The 23,393-nt window shown below is 38.1% G+C and overlaps 3 protein-coding genes and 1 pseudogene across 3 annotated transcripts; 2 read left to right on the forward strand and 2 right to left on the reverse strand.

Annotated features, from left to right (window-relative positions):
• The first annotated feature begins 955 nt into the window (after positions 1-955).
• LOC112586256 (keratin-associated protein 6-2-like) lies at positions 956-1,878 on the forward strand. Its single transcript, XM_025290450.3, has one exon. The coding sequence runs from the start codon at positions 1,181-1,183 to the stop codon at positions 1,562-1,564; it is 384 nt and encodes a 127-aa protein (XP_025146235.2). The 5' UTR covers positions 956-1,180; the 3' UTR covers positions 1,565-1,878.
• Positions 1,879-11,227: 9,349 nt separating this feature from the next.
• Positions 11,228-11,866, reverse strand: LOC112586274 (keratin-associated protein 21-1-like). The gene has a single exon (XM_025290540.3). The coding sequence runs from the start codon at positions 11,819-11,821 to the stop codon at positions 11,549-11,551; it is 273 nt and encodes a 90-aa protein (XP_025146325.1). The 5' UTR covers positions 11,822-11,866; the 3' UTR covers positions 11,228-11,548.
• A 3,864-nt stretch (positions 11,867-15,730) lies between these two features.
• On the reverse strand, positions 15,731-16,466 carry LOC112578793 (annotated as a pseudogene).
• Positions 16,467-21,954: 5,488 nt separating this feature from the next.
• LOC112586277 (keratin-associated protein 6-2-like) lies at positions 21,955-22,981 on the forward strand. Its single transcript, XM_025290633.3, has one exon. The coding sequence runs from the start codon at positions 22,327-22,329 to the stop codon at positions 22,708-22,710; it is 384 nt and encodes a 127-aa protein (XP_025146418.3). The 5' UTR covers positions 21,955-22,326; the 3' UTR covers positions 22,711-22,981.
• Positions 22,982-23,393: the final 412 nt, after the last annotated feature.

Here is a 23,393-nt window from a genome sequence, read left to right on the forward strand (position 1 = left end):
GGGAGAATGATCCAGACAATAACACGGAGGAAAGGCATCTCACAGGAGCTGATTACAGATCTGAGTTTTGAAGTACAAGTAGATATTTTTAAGCTGAGAGATTTGGTGGCAAGAAAAATATTAACAGCAGAAGAAATGATACTCATTTCCCTCTTTTACATGTCAAAAAAGTAAGTGTGTTAGAGAGGATTATTTAGAAGAAAGGAGACACATTATATATCAAAGTCACAATGGACATTTTTGTAGAAGGTTGAGAACTTCTGATTAATGTACATATGAATAAGGATAAAATTGAGTTTTGTGGTACTTGATGTCCTGAGTGTACTAGGAGCTGAAGATGGGCTTTTGCTGTAGTATCAGAGTGACCCTACTTACCTTTATCCTTTGAACATAATGTGTAAGGAAGAGTAGTGATAGAAGAAGGCAAGAATGATTGAGTGAGGGGAATGGACTGACATCTCATAACACAAAACTCTGATAAGGCTTTATGTGAAAAAATGAGTTTCTGATCTAACTGAGGTCTTCTGATTTTTCAGCCAAATAAAGTTGGTTAAACTGTTAAAGTCTCCTCAAAGACGATACTCAGGTAGCTACAAAAAAAAGAGAAAAAGAGGGCTGCCCCTCGTGAACAGGACCTTCCGTTGCCTGGTGCACGGAAGAAGGAAATACAAGAAGGACACATGCAGCACACTGTCTCCACGCCTGTAAGTCTTCACTCTTCCAGGGAATGGACATCTTTTTGAGCTATCAGATACTGATCAGATTCTTAGGATTTGAGGAGAGTCAGACAATGCAGGGGTGATGAATGCAGAAAGGGTAGGAGAAAATGGACAGAAAGTTGCAATGATTTAGGAAAGGAGACAGGAATATTCCTTTTCCTGTGGTCAGAAGCAGGTATTTTGGAAAAATGAGAGAGAAAAGGAGGCAAAATTGTCTGACATTCCCCAACAAGCTTGTTCTATAAGGTATCTGTTAAATGAGAGGAGATTTGAAAATGATCAGCTTTGGGTCACACGATTCTACTAAGACAGTTTGTCAGCAGAACAAATTAAAGTGAAGCTCTTAAAACGAAACAGGAGTCTCCCAAATAATGAGCTATTTTAAGCAAACTTTAGTGATTGTCAGTGGTGACGTGACTGGCTCATAATGTTGCTTCCATATTTGTTGTCTATGTCAGGGAATGAATGGTATGCTCTGCCAATTACTGACAGTATATAAAGGTCCATGGGAAGGAGACACACACACTTCAGAAACATCCTCTTGCAGTCCACCTGAACCCTCTTGCCTTGACAACATGTGTTGTAACTACTACGGGAACTCCTGTGGCTATGGCTGTGGAAAGAGCTACAGCTGTGGGTTCAGCCCCTATTATGGCTGTGGATATGGAAGTAGATACGGCTGTGGATACGGCTCGGGATACGGCTGTGGATATGGGACAGGATATGGCTGTGGATTTAGCCCCTATTATGGCTGTGGTTATGGAACCAGATATGGCTGTGGATATGGCTCTGGCTATGGCAGCTACTGGCCAGTTTGCTACAGGAGATGTTATTCTTGCTGCTAGAACATCACCCTCTTAGCCTAGCCTGCTTCTGAAATGAGGAATCTAAAAATAATACTGCTTTGAGGATCTGTAACCCATGATTTGTACTTGCAAGAAATTGTATGTGTGACAGAGGCTTTGACCACCAACTACCCGTTTTTAGATTCACATGCTTGAGTTCTGAAGTTCAATGGTGATATCACCTGACTCTTCCAAATGTTAGCCTTTACTCCTTAATCTCTGAGTCTCTGTTATGATTGTGTTAATGATCCTAACATTCTAAAGCTTGGATAACCGCTTATCCTCAATAAAAATGGCTCATTGCTTCTAACAAATCTCTGTGTACTGCTTATGAATTAGTCTTTCGTGAGGTGCTATGGCCTCTTTCAAAGATTAGGCTAAGAGGTTGCTTAAACCTTGAGTTCTTTGATATAATACAAGCATTTCTTCTTTTATTTGCACCAAAAATAATACGTTATCCAACTATTCCTTGTATCTCACATGCTCAGCCACTCACATACCTAAGCACAAATCTCACAGTATTTCAGAACCGTGCTGAACCGTGCAAATCTCACTGTTTCAGGAATGGAGCTGGAGGAGCAAGTGGAGGAGGAGTGACACACATTCAGGTGGTCATGACAAAGTCCAGGTGCAGGAGAGACAATCTGACTTCCTGCAGTAGTAATGGAATAGAAGAGACGCTTCCCAGAAGTAATGAGAAATTCTAAGCAGAGTTGGTGTTAAACATTTGAGAATAAAGAACTAAGGAATGCATATTCTTTGTAGCCAAAGATGGACAAGCTCTATACAGTTAGCAAAAACAAGACTAGGAGCTGACTGTGGCTCAGATCATGAACTACTTATTGCCAAATTCAGACTGAAATTGAAGAAAGTAGGGAAAGCCAGTAGACCATTAAGATCAGATTAGATCAGTCACTCAGTCGTGTCCGACCCTTGTGATCCCATGAATTGCAGCACGCCAGGCCTCCTTGTCCATCACCAACTCCTGGAGGTCACTGAGACTCATGTCCATCGAGTCAGTGATGCCATCCAACCATCTCATCCTCTGTCGTCCCCTTCTCCTCCTGCCCCAAATCCCTCCCAGCATCAGAGTCTTTTCCAATGAGTCAACTCTTCAAATGAGGTGGCCAAAGTACTGGAGTTTCATCTTTAGCATCATTCCTTCCAAAGAAATCCCAGGGCTGATCTCCTTCAGGATGGACTGGTTGAATCTCCTTGCAGTCCAAGGGACTCTCAGAGTCTTCTCCAACACCACAGTTCAAAAGCATCAATTCTTCGAGCTCAGCCTTCTTCATAGTCCAACTTTCACATCCATACATGACCACATGAAAACCATAGCCTCGACTAGACGAACCTTTGTTGGCAAAGTAATGTCTCTGCTTTTGAATATGCTATCTAGGATGGTAATAGCTTTGCTTCCAAGGAGTAAGCGTCTTTTAATTTCATGGCTGCAGTCACCATCTGCAGTGATTTTGGAGACCAGAAAAATAAAGTCTGACACTGTTTCCACTGTTCCCCCATCTATTTCCCATGAAGTGGTGGGACCAGATGCCATGATCTTCGTTTTCGGAATGTTGAGCTTTAAGCCAACTTTTTCACTCTCCACTTTCACATTCATCAAGAGGCTTTTGAGTTCCTCTTCACTTTCTGCCATAAGGGTGATGTCATCTGCATATCTGAGGTTATTGATATTTCTCCTGGCAATCTTGATTCTAGCTTGTCCTTCTTCCAGTCCAGCATTTCTCATGATGTACTCTGCATATAAGTTAAACAAACAGTGTGACAATATACAGCCTTGACGAACTCCTTTTCCTATTTGGAACCAGTCTGTTGTTCCATGTCCAGTTCTAACTGTTGCTTCCTGACCTGCATACAAATTTCTCAGGAGGCAGATCAGGTGTTCTGATATTCCCATCTCTTTCAGAAAACTGTGGAAAATCCACAGTATTGTGATCCACCCAGTCAAAGGCTTTGGCATAGTCAATAAAGCGGAAATAGATGTTTTTCTGGAACTCTCTTGCTTTTTCCATTCAGGTATGACCTAAATGAAATCCCTTACAAATATACAGTGAAAGTGAGAAATAGATTTAAAGGACTAGATCTGATGGACAGAATGCCTGATGAACTATGAATGGACTTAGTGACATTGTACATGAGAAAGGAATCAAGACCATCCCCAAGAAATAGAAATACAAATAAGTAAAATGCCTGTCTGAGGAGGCCTTACAAATAGAAAAGAAGAGAAGTGAAAAGCAAAGGAGAAAAGGAAAGATATACTCATCTGATGCAGAGTTCCAAAGAATAGCAAGGAGAGATAAGAAAGCCTTCTACAGTGATCAATGCAAAAAATAGAGGAAAACAATAGAATGCAAAGAGTAGAGATCTATTCAAGAAAATTAGAGATACCAAGGGAACATTTCCTGCAATTTGGGCTCAATAAGGACAGAAATGGTATGGACCTAACAGAAGCAGAAGATATTAAGAAGAGGTGGCAAGAATACACAGAAAACTAACAAAAAAGGTGTTCATGACCCAGATAATCAGGATGGTGTGATCGCTCATCTAGAGCAAGACATCCTGGAATGTGAAGTCAAGTGGGCCTTAGGAAGCATTGTTACGAACAAAGCTAGAAGAGATAATGGAATTCAGGTTGAGCTGTTTTAAATCCTCAAAGATGATGCTGTGAAAGTGCTGCACTCAATATGCCAGGAAATTTGGAAATCTCAGCAGTGGCCACAGAACTGCAAAAGTTCAGTTTTCATTGCAATCCTAAAGAAAGGCAATGCCAAAGAATGCTCAAACTACTGCACAACTGCATTCATCTCACATGCTAGTAAAGTAATACTCAAAATTCTCCAAGCCAAGTTTCAGCAATATGCAAGCCGTGAACTTCCAGATGTTCAAGCTGGATTTGGGAAAGGCAGAGGAACCAGAGATCAAATTATCAACATCCACCGGATCATCAAAAAAGCAAGAGTGTTCCAGAGAAACATCTATTTCTGCTTTATTGACTATGCCAAAGACATTGACTGTGTGAGTCACAATAAACTGTGGAAAATTCTGAAAGAGATGGGAATACCAGACCACCTGCCCTGCCTCTTGAGAAACCTGTATGCAGGTCAGGAAGCAACAGTTAGAACTGGACATGGAAAACAGACTGGTTCCAAATAGGAAAAGGAGTACGTCAGGGCTGTATATTGTCACCCTGCTTATTTAACATATATGCAGAGTACATCATGAAAAACTGAGAAAACCCAGGCTGAAGGAAGCACAAGTTGGAATCAAGATTGCTGGGAGAAATATCAATAACCTCAGATATGCAGATGACACCACCCTTATGGCAGAAAGTGAAGAAGAACTAAAGAGCCTCTTGATGAAAGTGAAAGAGGAGAGTGAAAAAGTTGGCTTAAAGCTCAACATCGGAAAACTAAGATCATGGCATCCGGTCCCATCACTTCATGGCAAATAGATGGGGAAACACTGGAAGCAGTGTCAGATTTTATTTTTTGGGGCTCCAAAATAACTGCAGATAGTGATTGCAGCCATGAAATTATAAGACACTTACTTCATGGAAGAAAGTTATGACCAACCTAGACAGCACATTAAAAAGGAGACACATTACTTTGCCAAGAAAAGTCTGTCTAGTCAAGGCTATGGTTTTTCCAGTGGTCATGTATGGATGTGAGAGTTGGACTGTGAAGAAAGCTGAGTGCAGAAGAATTGATGCTTTTGAGCTGTGGTGTTGGAGAAAAGTCTTGAAACTCCCTTGGACTGCAAGGACATCCAACCAGTCCATCCTAAAGGAGATCAGTCCTGGGTATTCATTGGAAGGACTGATTTTGAAGCTGAAACTCCAATACTTTGGACACCTGATGTGAAGAGCTGACTCATTTGAAAAGACCCTGATGCTGGGAAAATTGAGGGCAGGAGGAGAAGAGGATGGCAGAGGATGAGATGGTTGGATGGCATCACCAACTCAATGGGCATGAGTTTGGGTAAGCTCCAGGAATTGGTGATGGACAGGGAGTCCTGGCATGGAAAAGGCCTGGTTCATGGGGTTGTAAAGAGTTGGAAACAACTGAATGACTGAACTGAACTGAACTGAACCGAACCAGTTCATCTCTATTGCATGTTGTAAAATGTCTTTTTACACATTATCTCAATTCATTTTCACATCCTCTTAAAATAAATAGAGTGGGTACTTGACAAACAAGTGTTGGGAGAAAGAAGCTGAGGCTCAGAGTGATTAAGTCACTATCTTGAAATCACACAGCAACTGAGTGTCAGAGCCAAGTTTTCATAGTCTTCTGCTAGTGAGCTCACTGCCATATGCTCCTCCTGGCCAGGCCCTCTCCTGCTTATGGAAGCAGTATGCGCTGTGCTCTAAATAATCTGAAGAGAAAAAGAAAAGTCTGAGAGTTCCTCTCTACATCTGCTTAGTGATTACACACCTCGACTGGTGGTAATAAATGCACAGAAAGACTTGTTGTCCCACTCCCTTATCTGACTGGCCAGTTCCTACTCAAGCCTCATGTCTAGTGCCCCATCTTCTCAGAACTCTTTCCTGACTCTCACAACATTTATAACCTTCCTTATTTTATAACTTTCATAACACATGGCTACAAAAACAATTACTTCATTTCTTCTTTAAATCCTACTATGTTACTCCTACATAAAATTATGAATTCACTGAGAACTAGGCTCATTGGATGAATAGAGGAGAGAGTCATACATAAATACATATATCAGTTCAGTTCAGTTCAGTCACTCATTGTGTCCGACTCTTTGCAACCCCAAGGACTACAGCACATCAGGCCTCCCTGTCCATCACCAACTCCCTGAGTTTGTCCAAATTCAGGTACACTGAGTCAGTGATGCCATCCAACTGTCTCATCCTCTGTCATCCCCTTCTCCTCCTGCTTTCAATTTTCCCCAGAATCAGGATCTTTTGAAATGAGTCAGCTGTTTGATCAGGTGGACAAAGTATTAGAGTTTCAGCTTCAACATCAGTCCTTCCAATGAACACCCAGGACTGATCTCCTTTAGGATGGACTGGTTGGATCTCCTTGTACTCCAAGGGACTCTCAAGAGTCTTCTCCAACGCCACAGCTCAAAAGCATCAATTCTTCAGCACTTAGCTTTCTTTAGAGTCCAACTCTCATATCCATACATGACTCCTGGAAAAACCATAACCTTGACTAGATGGACCTTTGTTAGCAAAATAATGTGTCTCCTTTTTAATATGCTGTGTAGGTTGGTCATAACTTTCCTTCCAAGGAGTAAGCGTCTTTTAATTTCATGGCTGCAATCACCATCTACAGTGATATTGGAGCCCAGATAAATAAAGTCTCACACTGTTTCCACTGTTCCCCCATCTATCTCCCATGAAGTGATGGGACCGGATGCCATGATCTTCGTTTTCTGAATGTTGAGCTTTAAGCCAACTTTTTCACTCTCCACTTTCACTTTCATCAAGAGGCCTTTGAGTTCCTCTTCACTTTCTGAAATAAGGGTGATGTCATCTGCATATCTGAGGTTATTGGTATTTCTCCCGGCAATCTTGATTCCAGCTTGTCCTTCTTCCAGCCCAGAGTTTCTCATGATGTACTCTGCATAGAAGTTAAATAAACAGGGTAACAATATACAGCCTTGGCGTATCCCCTTTCCTATTTGGAACCAGTCCGTTGTTCCATGTCCACAGTATGTAAAACCCAGGGATGGTACTAAGTCTCCAGGGCACAGAGCAACATGTAATAACTAAAAGAACAATAATCTAGAATGTTAGTAGTACTGAGAATAGAAACATTACAGTATACCTGTGTGTTTACAAATAAGTTCCTTCTCTCTATGGATGTCTAAATCCAAACCTACTCTTCCTTCTCACTCAAAGCTACACATCTGAATTTTCTATTGCCAATCATGTAGGGGGAAAAAAAAAGTGTAGCTTTTAAAAGTTTCAGTACAGTTCAGTTCAGTTCAGTCGCTCAGTCATGTCCAATTCTTTCCGACCTCATGGACTGCAGCAAGCCAGGGTTCCCTGCCCATCACCAACTACCAGAGCTTTTTCAAACTCACGTCCATCGTGTCGATGAGGCCATCCAACCATCTCATCCTCTGTTGTCCCCTTCTCCTCCTGTCTTCAATCTTTCCCAGCATCAGGGTCTTTTCAAATGAGTCAGTTCTTCACACCAGGTAGTCAAAATACTGGAGCTTCAGCTTCAGCATCAGTCCTTCCAATGAATGTTCAGGACTGATTTCCTTTAGGATGGACTGGTTGGATCTCCTTGCAGTCCAAGGGACTCTCAAGAGTCTTCTTGAACAACACAGTTCAAATCATCAATTCTTTGGCATTCAGTTCTTTTTATAATCCAACACTCACATCCATACATGACTACTGGAAAAACCATAGCTTTGACTAGATGGACCTTTCTCGGCAAAGTCATGTCTCTGCTTTTTAATATGCTGTCTAGTTTGGTCACAGCTTTTCTTCCAGTGAGCAAGCATCTTTTTCTTTTATGGCTGCAATCACCATCTGCAGTAATTTTAGAGCCCAGGAAAATGAAGTCTCTCACAGTTTCCATTGTCTCCCCATCTATTTGCCATGAAGTGATGGGCCAGATGCATGATCTTTGTTTTCTGAATGTTGAGTTTTAAGCCAGCCATTTCATTCTCCTCTTTCACTTTCATCAAGAGGCTCTTCAGTTCCTTTTCACTTTCTGCCATAAAGGTGGTGTCATCTGCAAATCTGAGATTATTTATATTTCTCTCACTAATCTTGATTCCAGCTTGTGCTTCATCCAGCCTGGCATTTTGCATGATGTACTCTGCTTAGAAGATAAATAAGCAGGGTCACAGTAAACAGCCTTGACTTAGTGCTTTCCCAATTTGGAACCAATTCATTGTTCCATGTCCAGTTCTTTTTTTTTTTTTTTTTTCAGCAGTGCAGGAGTAAATCTTTATTTATTTAGTATTATTTTTTTAAATTTTATTTTATTTTTAAACTTTACATAATTGTATTAGTTTTGCCAAATATCAAAATGAATCCGCCACAGGTATACATGTGTTCCCCATTCAGAACCCTCCTCCCTCCTCCCTCCCCATTCCATCCTTCTGGGTCGTCCCAGTGCACCAGACCCAAGCATCCAGTATCGTGCATCGAACCTGGACTGGCAAGTCATTTCATACATGATATTTTAACTGCTGCTTCTTGACCTGCATACAGGTTCTCAGGAGGCAGGCAAGGTGGTCTGATATTCCCATCTCTTGAAACATTTTCCTCAGTTTCTTGTGATCTACATAGTCAAAGCGTTTGTCGTAGTCAATAAAGCAGAAGTAGATGTTTTTCTGGAGCTTTCTTGCTTGTTCTATTTTATTTTATTTTTTCAGTTGGATTTTCATTTATTTGCAACATAGGAACTTACAAAAGTGAAAAGTTTTAATGTATTTATTACTTGTAATATCATTAAAACCCACCAAATTCCTAGGAATGTATTTTATAAAATATATATAAACCTCTACACTAAAAACTACAGAAAATTATTAAGAAAAACTGAAGAAGATCTAAGTAGCAATTAGACAGATTAGACCCATTAGCATATTGAAATCTATCAGTTCTCCCCATTTTGATCTATAAATTCAAAATCTCATTAGATTTTATAATGCCAATTGACTTACTAGCACTGACAATTGTTCCATTTTAAGGTTTGGCGGCGGGGGTTGGGGTGTTATTTTTGTTTATCTCACTTGCTTAGGTGTACCTTTCATAATCTTTCATAATCAAGCAGATTCCAATACTTGTTATTTTTTACAATAAGACCCATAAAATCTTTTATTGCACACTCAAATTTCAACAACAGTGAGATAAGTGGTAATCCAGTACTTTACTGAATGCCTTCAAAAGAACTTTCATCAAGCTTCGGATTTCATTTTCTGAGAATTTTCAATACTAGGCATTTTTCCTTCAGTTGAGAAATCATTCAACTTTTTTTTTCTTCTATTGATCACTGGTATAATCTTATGACTCTGCTATGTTGAATCATGAATGATAGGCATAAAGAAAATATATCCTCATTCCAATCATCATTATGCTTCAGTTTTCTTACCTTTCCTGTCCTCCTTGCAATTTGAAATTATAAGTTTGCTTCACAAATTCTCTGCAGTAGACACTTTGCTTTTCAATGCCTCTGCCAAAGCAGAATTTCTGGCCACAATTCCCCTGGGTTACTGAAAAGCCTTCCATCTTTATTGCATTATTTCTAAACCTTTTCACTCAAGCCTCTCCATACATAATGATGCCTGAAGAACCGCCTCTATTCTGTGCATCATGGAATAACCAGCTCTGGGTATAATACCTTGCACATAAATTGGGCTCAATTAATATTACTCTAATAAAAATAGATTAAGTCAAATTTCTGAAACATATTTGTGTGTCATTTACAAACTAATAGATATTTGGATTGATTGTCACCATTTTGTCATTTCACTGAGCTGAATGTCTCAAGTGTTCTTTAACTAGTGAAAGCATGAAAGTGTTAGTTGTCCAGATGTGTCCAACTCTTTGCAACCCCATGGACTGGAGCCTGCCAGACTCTTCTATCCATGGACTACTTCAGGCAGGAATATTGGGTTAGATAGTCATTGCCTTCTGCAGGGGATCTTCCCAACCCAAGGACTGACCCCAGGTCTGTGCTGCAGGCAGATTCTTTACTGTCTGAGCCACCAAGGAAGCCCTCTTTAACTAAGGGAGTCACAATGTTTCAGATTTTGAAGGTATGTTAAGAGTTACTTTGTGAAAACTCTTTTCTAGATATGTGAATTATCTCATACATGCCTAACAAATCATATTGTTACAAAACTTCATAAAATTTGTCCCATTTACACTTGCTACTGCCCTTTCTTTGCGATTGACATCAGCTCATTTGTCACAAGTTCAAAATACCTCCCTGAACTAGCTCTCTAATACAACTTTTACTCTCTTTTGCTTTTCGGTATTTTATTCCCTCCACTCCAATTGTCAGTTTCAAATTATCTGAATTATTTATGCTGTTGGTTTTTCTATATGCACATGGTGGAATATAAACACTGAAAGCAAGAGGCTTGTCTTTAATTTACCTACATTGCCTTCACTGTCTAATTTGAGACCCTTTCAAAAATATTCAAAACTGTCAGTTAGTGATTGAAATCAATTTCCTCAACCTCAGTATATGCAAATACATAGGCAATTACATCAAAACATACATTATGAGTGTATTTCTATTATTACTTTTCTGTTGCTTAGTTCCTTATTCTCGTGTTCTTAATTCCTATATCTAATGCTAATTCTCATGAACCTGGAAAGTGTCTCTTCCATTCTTTTAAGCACTCAGGTCATCTTTTGTCTACCTTGGACTTTGCATCAACTTCCTGAAGAAATTGGTATTCTTCCTCCTCTTTCCCCTTTAGTTCCATCCTAGACACATTGGGATTTACAAAGCACGGTTCAGAAATACTGGGAGATTTGTGCTTGGGTATGTGAGTGCCTGAGTACATAAGATACAAGGAAGGTGGAGAAGACATTATTTCTGATACAGATATGAAAGAAATGTTTGCATTATATCAAAGAAAAGCTCAAACTCATGCATCACGTTTGCCCAATTTTCAACTGAGTCTACAAGGCCTGGAAAAAGACTAATTCCCAAGCAAGTACACAGAGATTTGAGAGAAACAATGAACCATTTTTATTGAGAACAAGTGATTTTGTTAGGATCATCAATACAGTCGTAACAGAGAATCAGAGAATAAAGACTAACATTTGCAAAAGAGTCAGAGATACTACCAAGAAGCTTCAGGGCTAAAAGATGCCAATCTAAAGTGGGTATTTGCAGGTCAAAGCCTCTGTCAGGCATGTGATTTCTTGCAAGTGTAAATCTTGGGTTATAAATCCTTGAATCAGCATTAGCCTAGCTGTTTCATCTCAGAAGCAAAAAGGGCTTAGATGATGATGTTCTAGAAGCAAGAAGAATAACATCTCCTGTAGCAAACTGGCCAGTAGCTGCCATAGCCAGAGCCATATCCACAGCCATATCTGGTTCCGTAGCCATAGCCATAATAGGGGCCAAATCCACAGCCATATCCTGTCCCATATCCACAGCCGTATCCTGAGCCGTATCCACAGCCATATCTGGTTCCATATCCACAGCCATAATAGGGGCTGAACCCACAGCTGTAGCTCTTTCCACAGCCGTAGCCACAGGAGTTGCCGTAGTAGTTACAACACATGTTGTCAAGGCAAGAGGGTTCAGGTGAGCTGCAAGACGATGTTTCTGAAGTGTGTGTGTGTCTTCTCCTTCCCTTGGACCTTTATATACTGCCAGTAATTGGAAGGACATACCATTCATTCCCTGACACAGGCAGCAAATATGGAAGCAACATTATGAGCCAGTCACTGTTGACCAATAATGCTTTGCTTAAAATAGCTTCTTATTTTGGAGACTCATTTCATTTAAAGAGCATCATTTTAATTTTCCTCTGCCAAAGAATTTCTCACTAGAATCATGTGCCCAATAACAGATACCCATTTTCAAAACCTCCTTTCATTTAATATATATCTTATTTTAAAAGGTTTGGGAGGGAGTGTTTAAAAAATTCCCCTTAACTTTTTCTTTTTTATTTTCACATCTACCTCTGATCACTTGAAAACAAATATGTCTGTTCATTTTCTTGAATCATTGTAACTTCTTGCCAGAGTTCTTCACCCAGATACCTACTGCCTGATACCAATTGGTATCTTGTTGTAGAACTCAAGGATGCTCCTAATTCTCCAGGACAAGAACAGCATGTAATAACCAAAAGAAAAATAATCCAGAATGTCAGCAATACTGAGAATAGAAATATTACAGTACAGCTGTGTGTTTGCAAGTAAATTTCTCTCTCTATGGATGTCTAAATCCAAACATACTCTTCCTTCTCACTCTAAACTAAACATCTGAACTTTCTAATGCCAAAATGTAGCCAAAAAATGTATAGCTTTTTAAGTTTCAGTACAGTTAAGTTCAGTTCAGCAGCTCAGTCATGTCCTACTTTTTGTCACCTCATGGACTGCAGCAAGCCAGGGTATCTGTCCATCACCAACTCCCAGAGCTTGCTCAAACTCATGTCCATTGAGTTGGTGAGGCCATGCAACCATCTCATCCTCTGTTGTCCTGTTCTCCTACTGCCTGCAATCTTTCGCAGCATCAGGGTCTTTTCCAATGAGTCAGTTCTTTGCATCAGGTAGTCAAAGTACTGGAGCTTTAGCTTCAGGATCAGTCCTTCCAATGAATATTCAGGACTGATTTCCTTTAGGATGGACTGGTCTGATCTCCTTGCAGTCCAAGGGACCCTAGTCTTCTCCAACAACACAGTTCAAAAGCATCAATTCTTTGGCATTCAGTTTGCTGAGTCCAACTCTCACATCCATACATGACTACTGGAAAAACCATAGCTTTGAATAGACGGACCTTTGTTGGCAAAGTAATGTCTTTGCTTTTTAATATGTTTTCTAGGTTGGCCATAGATTTTCTTCCAAGGAGTAAGTGTCTTTTAATATCATGGCTGCAGTCACCATCTGCAGTGATTTTGGAGCCCAAGAAAATAAAATCTCTCACTGTTTCCATTATTTCCCCATCTATTTGCCATGAAGTGATGGGACCAGATGCATGATCTTAGTTTTTTGAATGTTGAGTTTTAAGTGGAGTTTTCATTCTCCACTTTCACTTTCATCAAGAGACTCTTCAGTTCCTCTTCACTTTCTGCCATAAGGATGGTGTCATCTGTATATCTGAGGTTACTGATATTTCTCCCGGCAATCTTGATTCCAGCTTGTGCTTCATCCAGCCTGGCATTTTGCATGGTGTACTCTGCTTAGAAGTTAAATAAGCAGGGTAACAGTATACATCCTTGACTTACTCCTTTCCCAATTTAGAACCAGTCTGTTGTTCCATGTCCAGTTCTAACTGTTGCTTCTTGACCTGGATACAGATTTCTCAGGAGATGGCTAAGGAGGTCTGGTATTCCCATCTCTTTCAGAATTTTCCACAGTTTGTTGTGATCCACACAGTCAAAGGCTTTGGCATAGTCAATAAGGCAGAAGTAGATATTTTTCTGGAACTATCTTGTTTTTTCTATATTAACGTTAGTGGGGTGTTATTTTTGCTTATCTCACTTGCTTAGGTGTACCACTATCTTTCATAAACAAGCAGATTTCAATTATTATTATTTTTACAATAAGAACCATGAAATCTTCTATTGTACACTGAAATTGCAACAACAGTGAGATGAGTGGTGATCCAGTACTTTACTGAATGCCTTCAGAAGGAACTTTCATCAAGTTTCTCTTTTCTGAGAATTTTCAGTATTAGGAATTAATTCTTCAGCTGAGAAGTCATTCAACCTTTTATTTTCTTCTATTGATCACTGATATAATCTTATGATTCTATGTTTAATAACGAATGGTAGGCATAAAGAAAATATATCCTCATTCCAATCATCATTATGCTTCAGTTTTCTTACCTTTCCTGTCCTCCTTGCAATTTGAAATTATAAGTTTGCTTCACAAATTTTCTACAGTAGACACTTTGCTTTTCAATGCCTCTGCCAAAGCAGAATTTCTGGCCACAATTCCCCTGGGTTACTGAAAAGCCTTCCATCTTTATTGCATTATTTCTAAACCTTTTCACTCAAGCCTCTTCATACCTAATGATGCGTGCAGAACCACCTCTATTCTGTGCATCATGGAATAACCAGCTCTGGGTATAATACTTTTCACATAAGTTGGTCTCAATTAATATTTGTCTAATAAAAAATTGATAGATTAAGTCAAATTTCTGTTCAAATATTTGTGTGTCACTTACAAACTTATAGATATTTGGATTGATTGTCACCATTTTGTCATTTCACTGAGCTGAATGTCTCAAGTGTTCTTTAACTAGTGAAAGCATGAAAGTGTTAGTTGTCCAGATGTGTCCAACTCTTTGCAACCCCATGGACTGGAGCCCACCAGGCTCTTCTATCCATGGAATACTTCAGGCAGGAATATTGGGTTAGATAGTCATTGTCTTCTGCAGGGGATCTTCCCAACCCAAGGATTGACCCCAGGTCTGTGCTGCAGGCAGATTCTTTACTGTCTGAGCCACCAAGGAAGCCCTCTTTAATCAAGGGAGTCACAACGTTTCAGATTTTGAAGGTATGTTAAGAGTTAGTTTGTGAAGACTCTTTACTGGATATATAAGCTATCTCATAGACCCTTACTAAATATATTCTTCCAAAACTTCTTGGACTTCTTCTCCCCCTTTACATTTCTTACTGTCCTTTTGAATCTTTCTTTGCAATTGGCATGAGATATCACAAGGTGAAAATACCTCCCTGAAATATCTCTTTAATGCTTCAATCCTTACTCTCTTTCCCACTAAATTGTTCTATTCCCACATCCCAACTGTCAGTTTGAAATTAGCTTAGTTATTTTTTATTTTCTTATTCTTCACCTACTAGAATGTAAACACCATGAGAGCAGGAAATTTCTCTTTAATTTTTCTACTTTGTCTTCAGTGTCTAAGATGAGACCCTTTCAAAACTACTCAAAACTGTTTATCAACTAAGTGATTGCAAACAATTTCAACATCAATGTATACAAACAAATACATTTGCATTTCCATCAAGAGCAGATGATATGATAGAATGTTTTGACTTTTACATGCATTCTTTAGTCTCATGTGCTTGACACCTCTCTCTGCTTCTTATGTCTCATATATGCTGGAAAATTCCCCTTGCTTTCCATTATTCCTTTAAGTACTCAGGACACCTCTTGTTTATTTTGGAATTTGCATTAACTTCCTGAATAAAGTATCATTCCTCCTCTTTCACCTCCAGCTCCATCCCAGACACAGAGAGATTTGTAAAGCACAGTCTGAAATACTGAGATTTGTGCTTATATGTGAGTGCCTAAGTATATGAAAAACAAGAAATAGTTGGGAAAGACATTATTTCTGATGCAGGTATAAATAGAAATGCTTATATCAAGAAGAACTTCAAAGTTCAGCTTCACAATTGCTCAGTTTTCAACAGAGGCCATAACACCTCAAAACAAAAATTATGCACAAGCAAATACACAGACATTTGTTAGAAACAAGGAACCAATTTTATTGATAACAAGGGATTTCCCCGACAGTAGGGTCATTATAATGATCCGACATTCGGATCATTACTACAGAGAGTCAGAGGTTAAGGCAGTAAAGGTTAACATTTGGAAAAAAGACAGATGATACCACCATGGAGCTTCAGGCCTCAAAGATGCCAATCTTAAAAACGGGTAGTCGAAGGTGAAAGCTCTGTCTTGCATATAATTTCCTGCATATAGAAATCTTGACTTTTCAATCCTTGAATCAGTGTTATGTTAGATGTGTGGTTTCCGACATAAATGGTGTTTTAGGTGGTGACGTTCTAGCAGCAAGAAGAATAACATCTCCTGTAGCAGACTGGCCCGTAACTGTGGTAACCAGATCCGTATCCACAGCCACAGCAGGAGCCGTATCCACAGCCATATCTGGTTCCATAACCACAGCCACAATGGGAGCTGTATCCACAGCCATAATAGGGGCTAAATCCACAGCCATATCCTTAACCATATCCACAGCCAGCCCCATAACCACAGCCATATCTGGTTCCATAACCACAGCCATAATAGGGGCTAAATCCACAGCCATATCCTGTCCCATATCCACAGCCGTATCCCGAGCCGTATCCACAGCCATATCTACTTCCGTATCCACAGCCATAATAGGGGCTGAACCCACAGCTGTAGCTCTTTCCACAGCCATAGCCACAGGAGTTGCCGTAGTAGTTACAACACATGTTGTCAAGGCAAGAGGGTTCAGGTGGACTGCAAGAGGCTGTTTCTGAAGTGTGTGTCTTCTCCCCATGGACCTTTATATACTGTCAGTAATTGGCAGAGCATACCATTCATTACCTGACATAGACAACAAACATGGAAGCAACCATCATGTGCTGGTCACTTTTGACGATCGATACTTTGCCCAAAGTAGGTAGTTATTTTGGAGATATTTAAAGAGCATCATTTTAATTTGCTCTGCCAGAGAATAACCCACTCCAGTGTTCTTGCTTGGAGAATCCCAGGGACGGGGATCCTGGTGGGCTGCCGTTTATGGGGTCGCACAGAGTTGGACATGACTGAAGTGACTTAGCATAGCATAGCATGTACCTCTAAACAGATACCCATTTCCAAAATTTCCTATCACTTAATATATATCTTATATTAAAAATGTGAGAAGCAATGTAGAAAAATTTTGCCCCTTTTCTCTCTCTTCTTCCTTAAATCCTTTGCCTCTGGCCATAAGAAAAGAATATTCCTACCCCTTTTTTTGAATCATTGCAGATTCATTTATAGAAGCCAAAGATGTTGATTCTGCACTCACAAAGAAGCCCCCAACAAGAAAAAATCTGGTCCAAACTGTCAATAGTGTTAAGAATAGAAATCCTGTTTTATAGCTACATGTTTATAAATGTTTCTCTATCTGTAGATGCCTAAATCCAAACGTATCCTGTCTTCTCACTCTAAAGGAACACCAGACCTTTCCATCATCAAAGATGTGGTCAAAATTTTTTTGTTTGTGGACTTTTTTTTGCATATCTTACTTGTATAGATTTTACTTTCATATCACCATTTTAAGAATCAGGCAGGTTCCAAATTTTTAAGTTTTTATTTTATTCAACTATATTTGATTTACAATATCATGTTAGTTTAGAGTATATAGCATAATGATTCAGTATTTTTGAAGATTATACTCCATTAAAAATTATTACAACATAATAAATAATTCACCATGCTATATAGTATATCTTAATTGCTCATCTGCTTTATAAACAGTAGTTTGCATCTGCTAATCCAGTGGCACTAATTGGTCCCTCCCCTTTGCTATCTCCTTTCGTAACCAAAAGATTGTTTTCTATATCTTTGGGTCTCTTTCTGTCTTACATATGCATTGATTTTATAATTTTTTGAGTCTTCATATAACTGAAGTAATACAGTATTTGTGTTCCTCTATCTGCCTTATTCCTCTGCCTGAACATCTTTCACTGAGTATATTCTCTAAATCCATCCATTTTGCTGCAAATGGTAGTATCTCATTTTTATGTCTGAGTAATATTCCATGATGTGTATATGTACACCATATCTTCTTAGAAGAGCTGAGAGATGTTTGAGTTGCTTCCATATGTGAGATATTATAAACAGTATTGCTAGGGACACTGGAGTGTATGTATCTTTTCAAGTTAGTGTTTTCACTTTTTCTGGATATGTAGCTGGGAGTAGAATTGCTGGATCATATGGCTGTCCTATTTTTAGGTTTTTATGGAAACTCCATACTGATTCCCATAGTGGTTGAACCAATAATTTACATTGCCCAAGAGTGTTCAAGTGGTTCCTTTTCCCATATCCTCTAAAACTTCTGATATTTACTGATTGCTTTGGTGATAGGTATTCTGACAGATGTGAGTTGATATTGCATCATTGCTTTAATTTGCATTTTTCTGATAATTGGTAATATTGAGCATCTTTTCTTGTCCTGTTAGCCATCTGTGTGTTCTATGTGCCTTTTTATGCCAATACCATGCTATTTTGATTACTGTAGATTTACAATATTATCAGTTTGGGAGAGTTATATCTCCAGCATTATTGTTTTTTTCTGGAGTGCTTTGCCGATAAGTAGTCTTTTGTTGTTCTAGTTTTAAGATTATTTTTCTATAAATTTTATAACTATTTAAGGATTATTCTAGTTCTATGAATTTTAGGATGTTTTTGGTCTAGTTTTGTAAAAAATATCATGGGTACTGGATAGAAATTGCATTAAATCTGTAGATTTGTTCGGGTATTATGGCCATTTTAATAATATTAACTTTTCCAATACAAGGGAATGGGATATCTTTCCATTTTTGCATATAATTTTCAATTTTCTTTATCAAAGTTTTATGGTTTTCAGAATATACTTCTTTTGCTTCCTTAAGTTTATTCCTAGGTATCATTTGTAGAACCAATTAAATAGGATTTCTTTTGACTTTCACTTCCTAATATTTCATAATTAGTGTATAGAAACATAACAGATTTCTCTATACTCATCTTGTAACATACAATCTACTGAATGAACTTATTAGCTCTAAGAGGTTTTCAGTGGAGACTTTTGAGTTCTCTGTACAAAGTACATCATCTGCAAGTAGTGACAGTGTTACCTCTTCTTTCCAATATGTTTTATTTCTTCTTGTTGCTGCAGCTAGAATGTGCAATTCTACTTTAAATAGAAGTGGTGAGAACGAGCATCCTTGTCTTATTCCTGAATTTAGCAGGAAAGATTTCACCTTTTCACCAATGAGTATTATGTTGGCTGTGAATTTGTCATAAACAGTCTTTATTATATTCAGCTATTTCCCCTAAACCACTTTGATGAGACTTTTTAACTTGAATGGATGCTGATTTTTTGGAACTATTTTTATGCATTTATTGAAGTGACCATGTATTTTTTGTCTTTCTTTTTCTTAACATAGGTGTATCACAGTGGTTGATTTGCATATGTTAAATTGTCTTTGTGACCCAGGATTAAATCCAACTTGATCACAGTGAATGATGCTTCTTTGTATTTTTTAATTTGGTTTGCTAACATTTGTGGAGGGTTTTTTTTTTTTTTTTCTTTTTTGTAGTGTTTTTCTCTAGTTTGGTAGCACAGTAACGGTGGTCTAATATTGGGATAAATTAGGGAATGTTCCCTCATCTTCAGTTAGTTGGAATAGTTTGAGTTATTTTCTATATGTTTGGTAGAATTCCCCTGGAAATTTTTTGAATTGCTGTTTTAATTTCATTCTGGTGATCAGTGTGTTCAAATTATTTGCTTCTTCATAACTCAGTCTTGGTATGCTCTGTGTTTCTAGAAATTTGTGTTTCTTCCAGGTTATCCAATTTGTTAGTATATAACTGTTCACAGTATTCTCTTATGATTTTTCATATGTCTCTGGTATCTTCTAGACCTAGGGATTGGAAGGTAGAAAAAAAAATATACCCTAAGGAGAAAATCTATGAAGTGAAGTGACGTGAAAGCTATTCAGTCGTGTTTGACTCTGTGACTATAGCCTGCCAGGCTCCTCTGTCCATGGAATTCTCCAGGCAAGAATTCTGGAGTGCATAGCCATTCCATTCTCCAGGGGATCTTTCCAACCCAGTGATCAAACCCAGGTCTTTTATATCTTCTGCACTGCATGCAGAATCTTTACTATCTGAGCCACCAGAAAAGTCCATATATAGTCCTAATTATGGGAATCTTTAGAACCTATTTCACATGGATATTTAAAACCTACTGTTTAATAAGCCTTTGATCGTGACTAAAATGCCTTACTGCAAGATGATACTTAATTCAAATTATCAAAATACACATTGTCCTAGAAATAAAATATTTTTCTACTCTGGACTGATCTTTTTACTTCTGTTGAGTTTGAAAAATATTGATATCAAATTTTTGCATAAACATGTTCCCAAGACATATGCTTTAAAAATAGAACATAAAGTTATTCTTTAGTTTCTGAACTTGAAAATATGCATGATTCTATGTCCATTATGTTGACATAATGTTGACACTGTATTTTGAGTAATAAATTACTATACAAAATGGCTCAGTCAGAGTGCAAAAAGTTCAATAGGAACGTAGTTTATATTCTGAGGGGTTTTGCTTCCTTATCATAAAAGCTTTTTTATTTAGGGCATACATATGTGAATACCATAGAATGACTTCTTTTACATTACAAAGCTATTACATTAAATTCAGACTAAATCAGGATTACAGTACAAATAAATATGGGTATTTTAAAGCTATTATTAGACAAGAATTTAAAACAATGGAATAAGAAAAATGAGATTTCAGAAATTTAATTTTTATTGGAGTATAGTTGATTTACAATGTAGTGCTAGTTTCTGCAATACAGCAAAGTGAATCAGTTATATACATACCTATATCCACTCCTTTTTTAGATTCTGTTCTTATATAGGTCATTACAGAATATTGGGTAGAGTTCCCTGTGCTATACAGTAGATTTTTATTAGTTATCTATTTTATATATAGTAGTGTTAATATGTTATTCTCAACCTCCCAGTTTATCCCCCCTTCCCCTCCCCACCCCTTGGTAACCATACTTGTTTTCTACTTCTGTGACTCTATTTCTGTTTTATAAACAGGTTCATTTGTACTAGTATTTTTAGATTTCTTAGAAATCTAAAGAAAGCATATCATATATTTGTCTTTTACTGTCTGACTTATTTCACTCTGCATTAGAATTTCTAGGTCCACCTTGTCACTGCAAAAAAAAAAAAAAAAAGTATTTGAAATTAAAATTTATGTTTGGATTCTAAAAAGTGCATACTTAAATAACATGTATTAAATGATAATCACAAAAATAAATATATATAGCCAAGAGGGGAAAAATAAAAAGGAAAGTGAGATGAAGGGAATAGCATTTATTGAGTAAAATTCCTGACCAGAACACTAAATAGGTATGAAACATAAGGAAAACAATTATGTAAAAATAGGTAGGCCTCATTTTAGAAAGAAGAAATTTGCATTTAGACAATTTAATCTTATAATCAAATGTCTTTACAGTATATGTGACTCTCCAATGTTTTAATATATGTTTGATTTGATTCATCCATTTTTATGGAAGAATATTGAGTCCAAATTATCAGGGACTATAGTCAGAGCTGGTTATTCAAGGACACACAGAATAGGGGTTGTCTTTACTGTTTTAAACCAGTATCCAGAGATCTGAATGGAAAGGTATTAGAAATAATGCAATAAAGATAAAAGAGCTTTTCAATAACCCAGGGGTACTGTGACCAGAGAGTGTGTTGGCTTTGGTACTGAAAAGTAATGTGTCTCTACCAGAGAATTTGTCAAGTAGAATTTATAGTTTTGAATTTCAAGATGGACAGAAAAGGTAAGAAACTGAAGGATAAGAAAAATGGAATGGGAGTATATTTTCTTTATGTTTATGGTTAGGGATGAAACAGCAGAGTGTTCAGATTAGACCAGTGACCAATATCAGAAAAAGCGGTAGAATGAGTTCTCAGCTGAAGGAAAAATGTCTGATAATGAAACTTCTCAAAAATTGAAGTTGGCAGCCTTGTGAAAAATCCCTGTTAAAGGCATTCAATAAAGTACTCGGTCACCACTTATTCCTTTGTTGTCGAAATTCAAATATATCCAGTGGAAAGAATAATCTTGACTTTATACTCCCTTCCAATTCAGATTTCATGGTTGTACAGTGAAAAATAATCTATATTTTGGAGTCTGCCAGATTCTGAAAAGTTGATTTAAATAAAACAGAAACTAAGATAAGCAAAAAAAAAAAAAAAAAAAAAGAAAGAAAAAATGCCCCCCTATCCCAATAAACAAAGCAACATGGTTCTTTTTGGACTGAATGTTTGGTCATGAAAGTTTGAATGTTTGGTATGAAGTTACGTTTCCAACAAGCTTGTTCTATAAGGTGTCTGTTAAATGAGAGGAGATTTGAAAATGACCAGCTTTGGGTCACACGATTCTACTAAGACGGTTTGTCAGCAGAACAAATTAAAGTGAAGCTCTTAAAATGAAACAGGAGTCTCCCAAATAATGAGCTATTTTAAGCAAACTTTAGTGATGGTCAGTGGTGACGTGACTGGCTCATAATGTTGCTTCCACATTTGCTGCCTGTGTCAGGGAATGAATGGTATGCTCTGCCAATTACTGACAGTATATAAAGGTCCATGGGGAGAAGACACACACACTTCAGAAACAGCCTCTTGCAGTCCACCTGAACCCTCTTGCCTTGACAACATGTGTTGTAACTACTACGGCAACTCCTGTGGCTATGGCTGTGGAAAGAGCTATAGCTGTGGGTTCAGCCCCTATTATGGCTGTGGATATGGAAGTAGATACGGCTGTGGATACGGCTCGGGATACGGCTGTGGATATGGGACAGGATATGGCTGTGGATTTAGCCCCTATTATGGCTGTGGTTATGGAACCAGATATGGCTGTGGATATGGCTCTGGCTATAGCAGCTACTGGCCAGTTTGCTACAGGAGATGTTATTCTTGCTGCTAGAACATCACCCTCTTAGCCTAGCCTGCTTCTGAAATGAGGAATCTAAAAATAATACTGCTTTGAGGATCTGTAACCCATGATTTGTACTTGCAAGAAATTGTATGTGTGACAGAGGCTTTGATCTCCAACTACCCATTTTTAGATTGACATGCTTGAGGTCTGAAGTTCAATGGTGATATCATCTGACTCTTCCAAATGTTAGCCTTTACTCCCTAATCTCTGAGTCTCTGTTATGACTGTGTTAATGATCCTAACATTCTAAAGCTTGAATAATCGCTTATCCTCAATAAAAATGGCTCATTGCTTCTAACAAATCTCTGTGTACTGCTTATGAATTAGTCTTTCATAAGGTGCTATGGCCTCTTTCAAAGACTGAGCTAAGAGGTTGCTTGAACCTTGAGTTCTTTGATATAATACAAGCATTTCTTCTTGTATTTGCAGCAAAAATAATACCTTCTCCAACTATTCCTTGTATCTCACATGCTTAGGCACTCACATACCCAAGCACAAATCTCACAGTATTTCAGAACCATGCTGAACTGTGCAAATCTCACATGTCAAGAATGGAGCTGGAGGAGCAAGTGCAGGAGGAATGACACATATTCTGGTGGTCATGACAAAGTCCAGGTGCAGGAGAGACAATCTGATTTCCTGCAGGAGTAATGGAATAGAAGAGATGCTTC

This window comes from Bubalus bubalis, chromosome 1 (assembly GCF_019923935.1).
Source record: "Bubalus bubalis isolate 160015118507 breed Murrah chromosome 1, NDDB_SH_1, whole genome shotgun sequence".
Taxonomy (NCBI): Eukaryota; Metazoa; Chordata; class Mammalia; order Artiodactyla; family Bovidae; genus Bubalus; species Bubalus bubalis.

What these genes read in the sequence shown, in the direction of transcription:
- LOC112586256 (XM_025290450.3), top strand. Translation starts at nt 1,181, where the DNA reads ATGAATGGTATGCTCTGCCAATTACTGACAGTATATAAAGGTCCATGG.
- LOC112586274 (XM_025290540.3), bottom strand. Translation starts at nt 11,821, where the DNA reads ATGTGTTGTAACTACTACGGCAACTCCTGTGGCTACGGCTGTGGAAAG.
- LOC112586277 (XM_025290633.3), top strand. Translation starts at nt 22,327, where the DNA reads ATGAATGGTATGCTCTGCCAATTACTGACAGTATATAAAGGTCCATGG.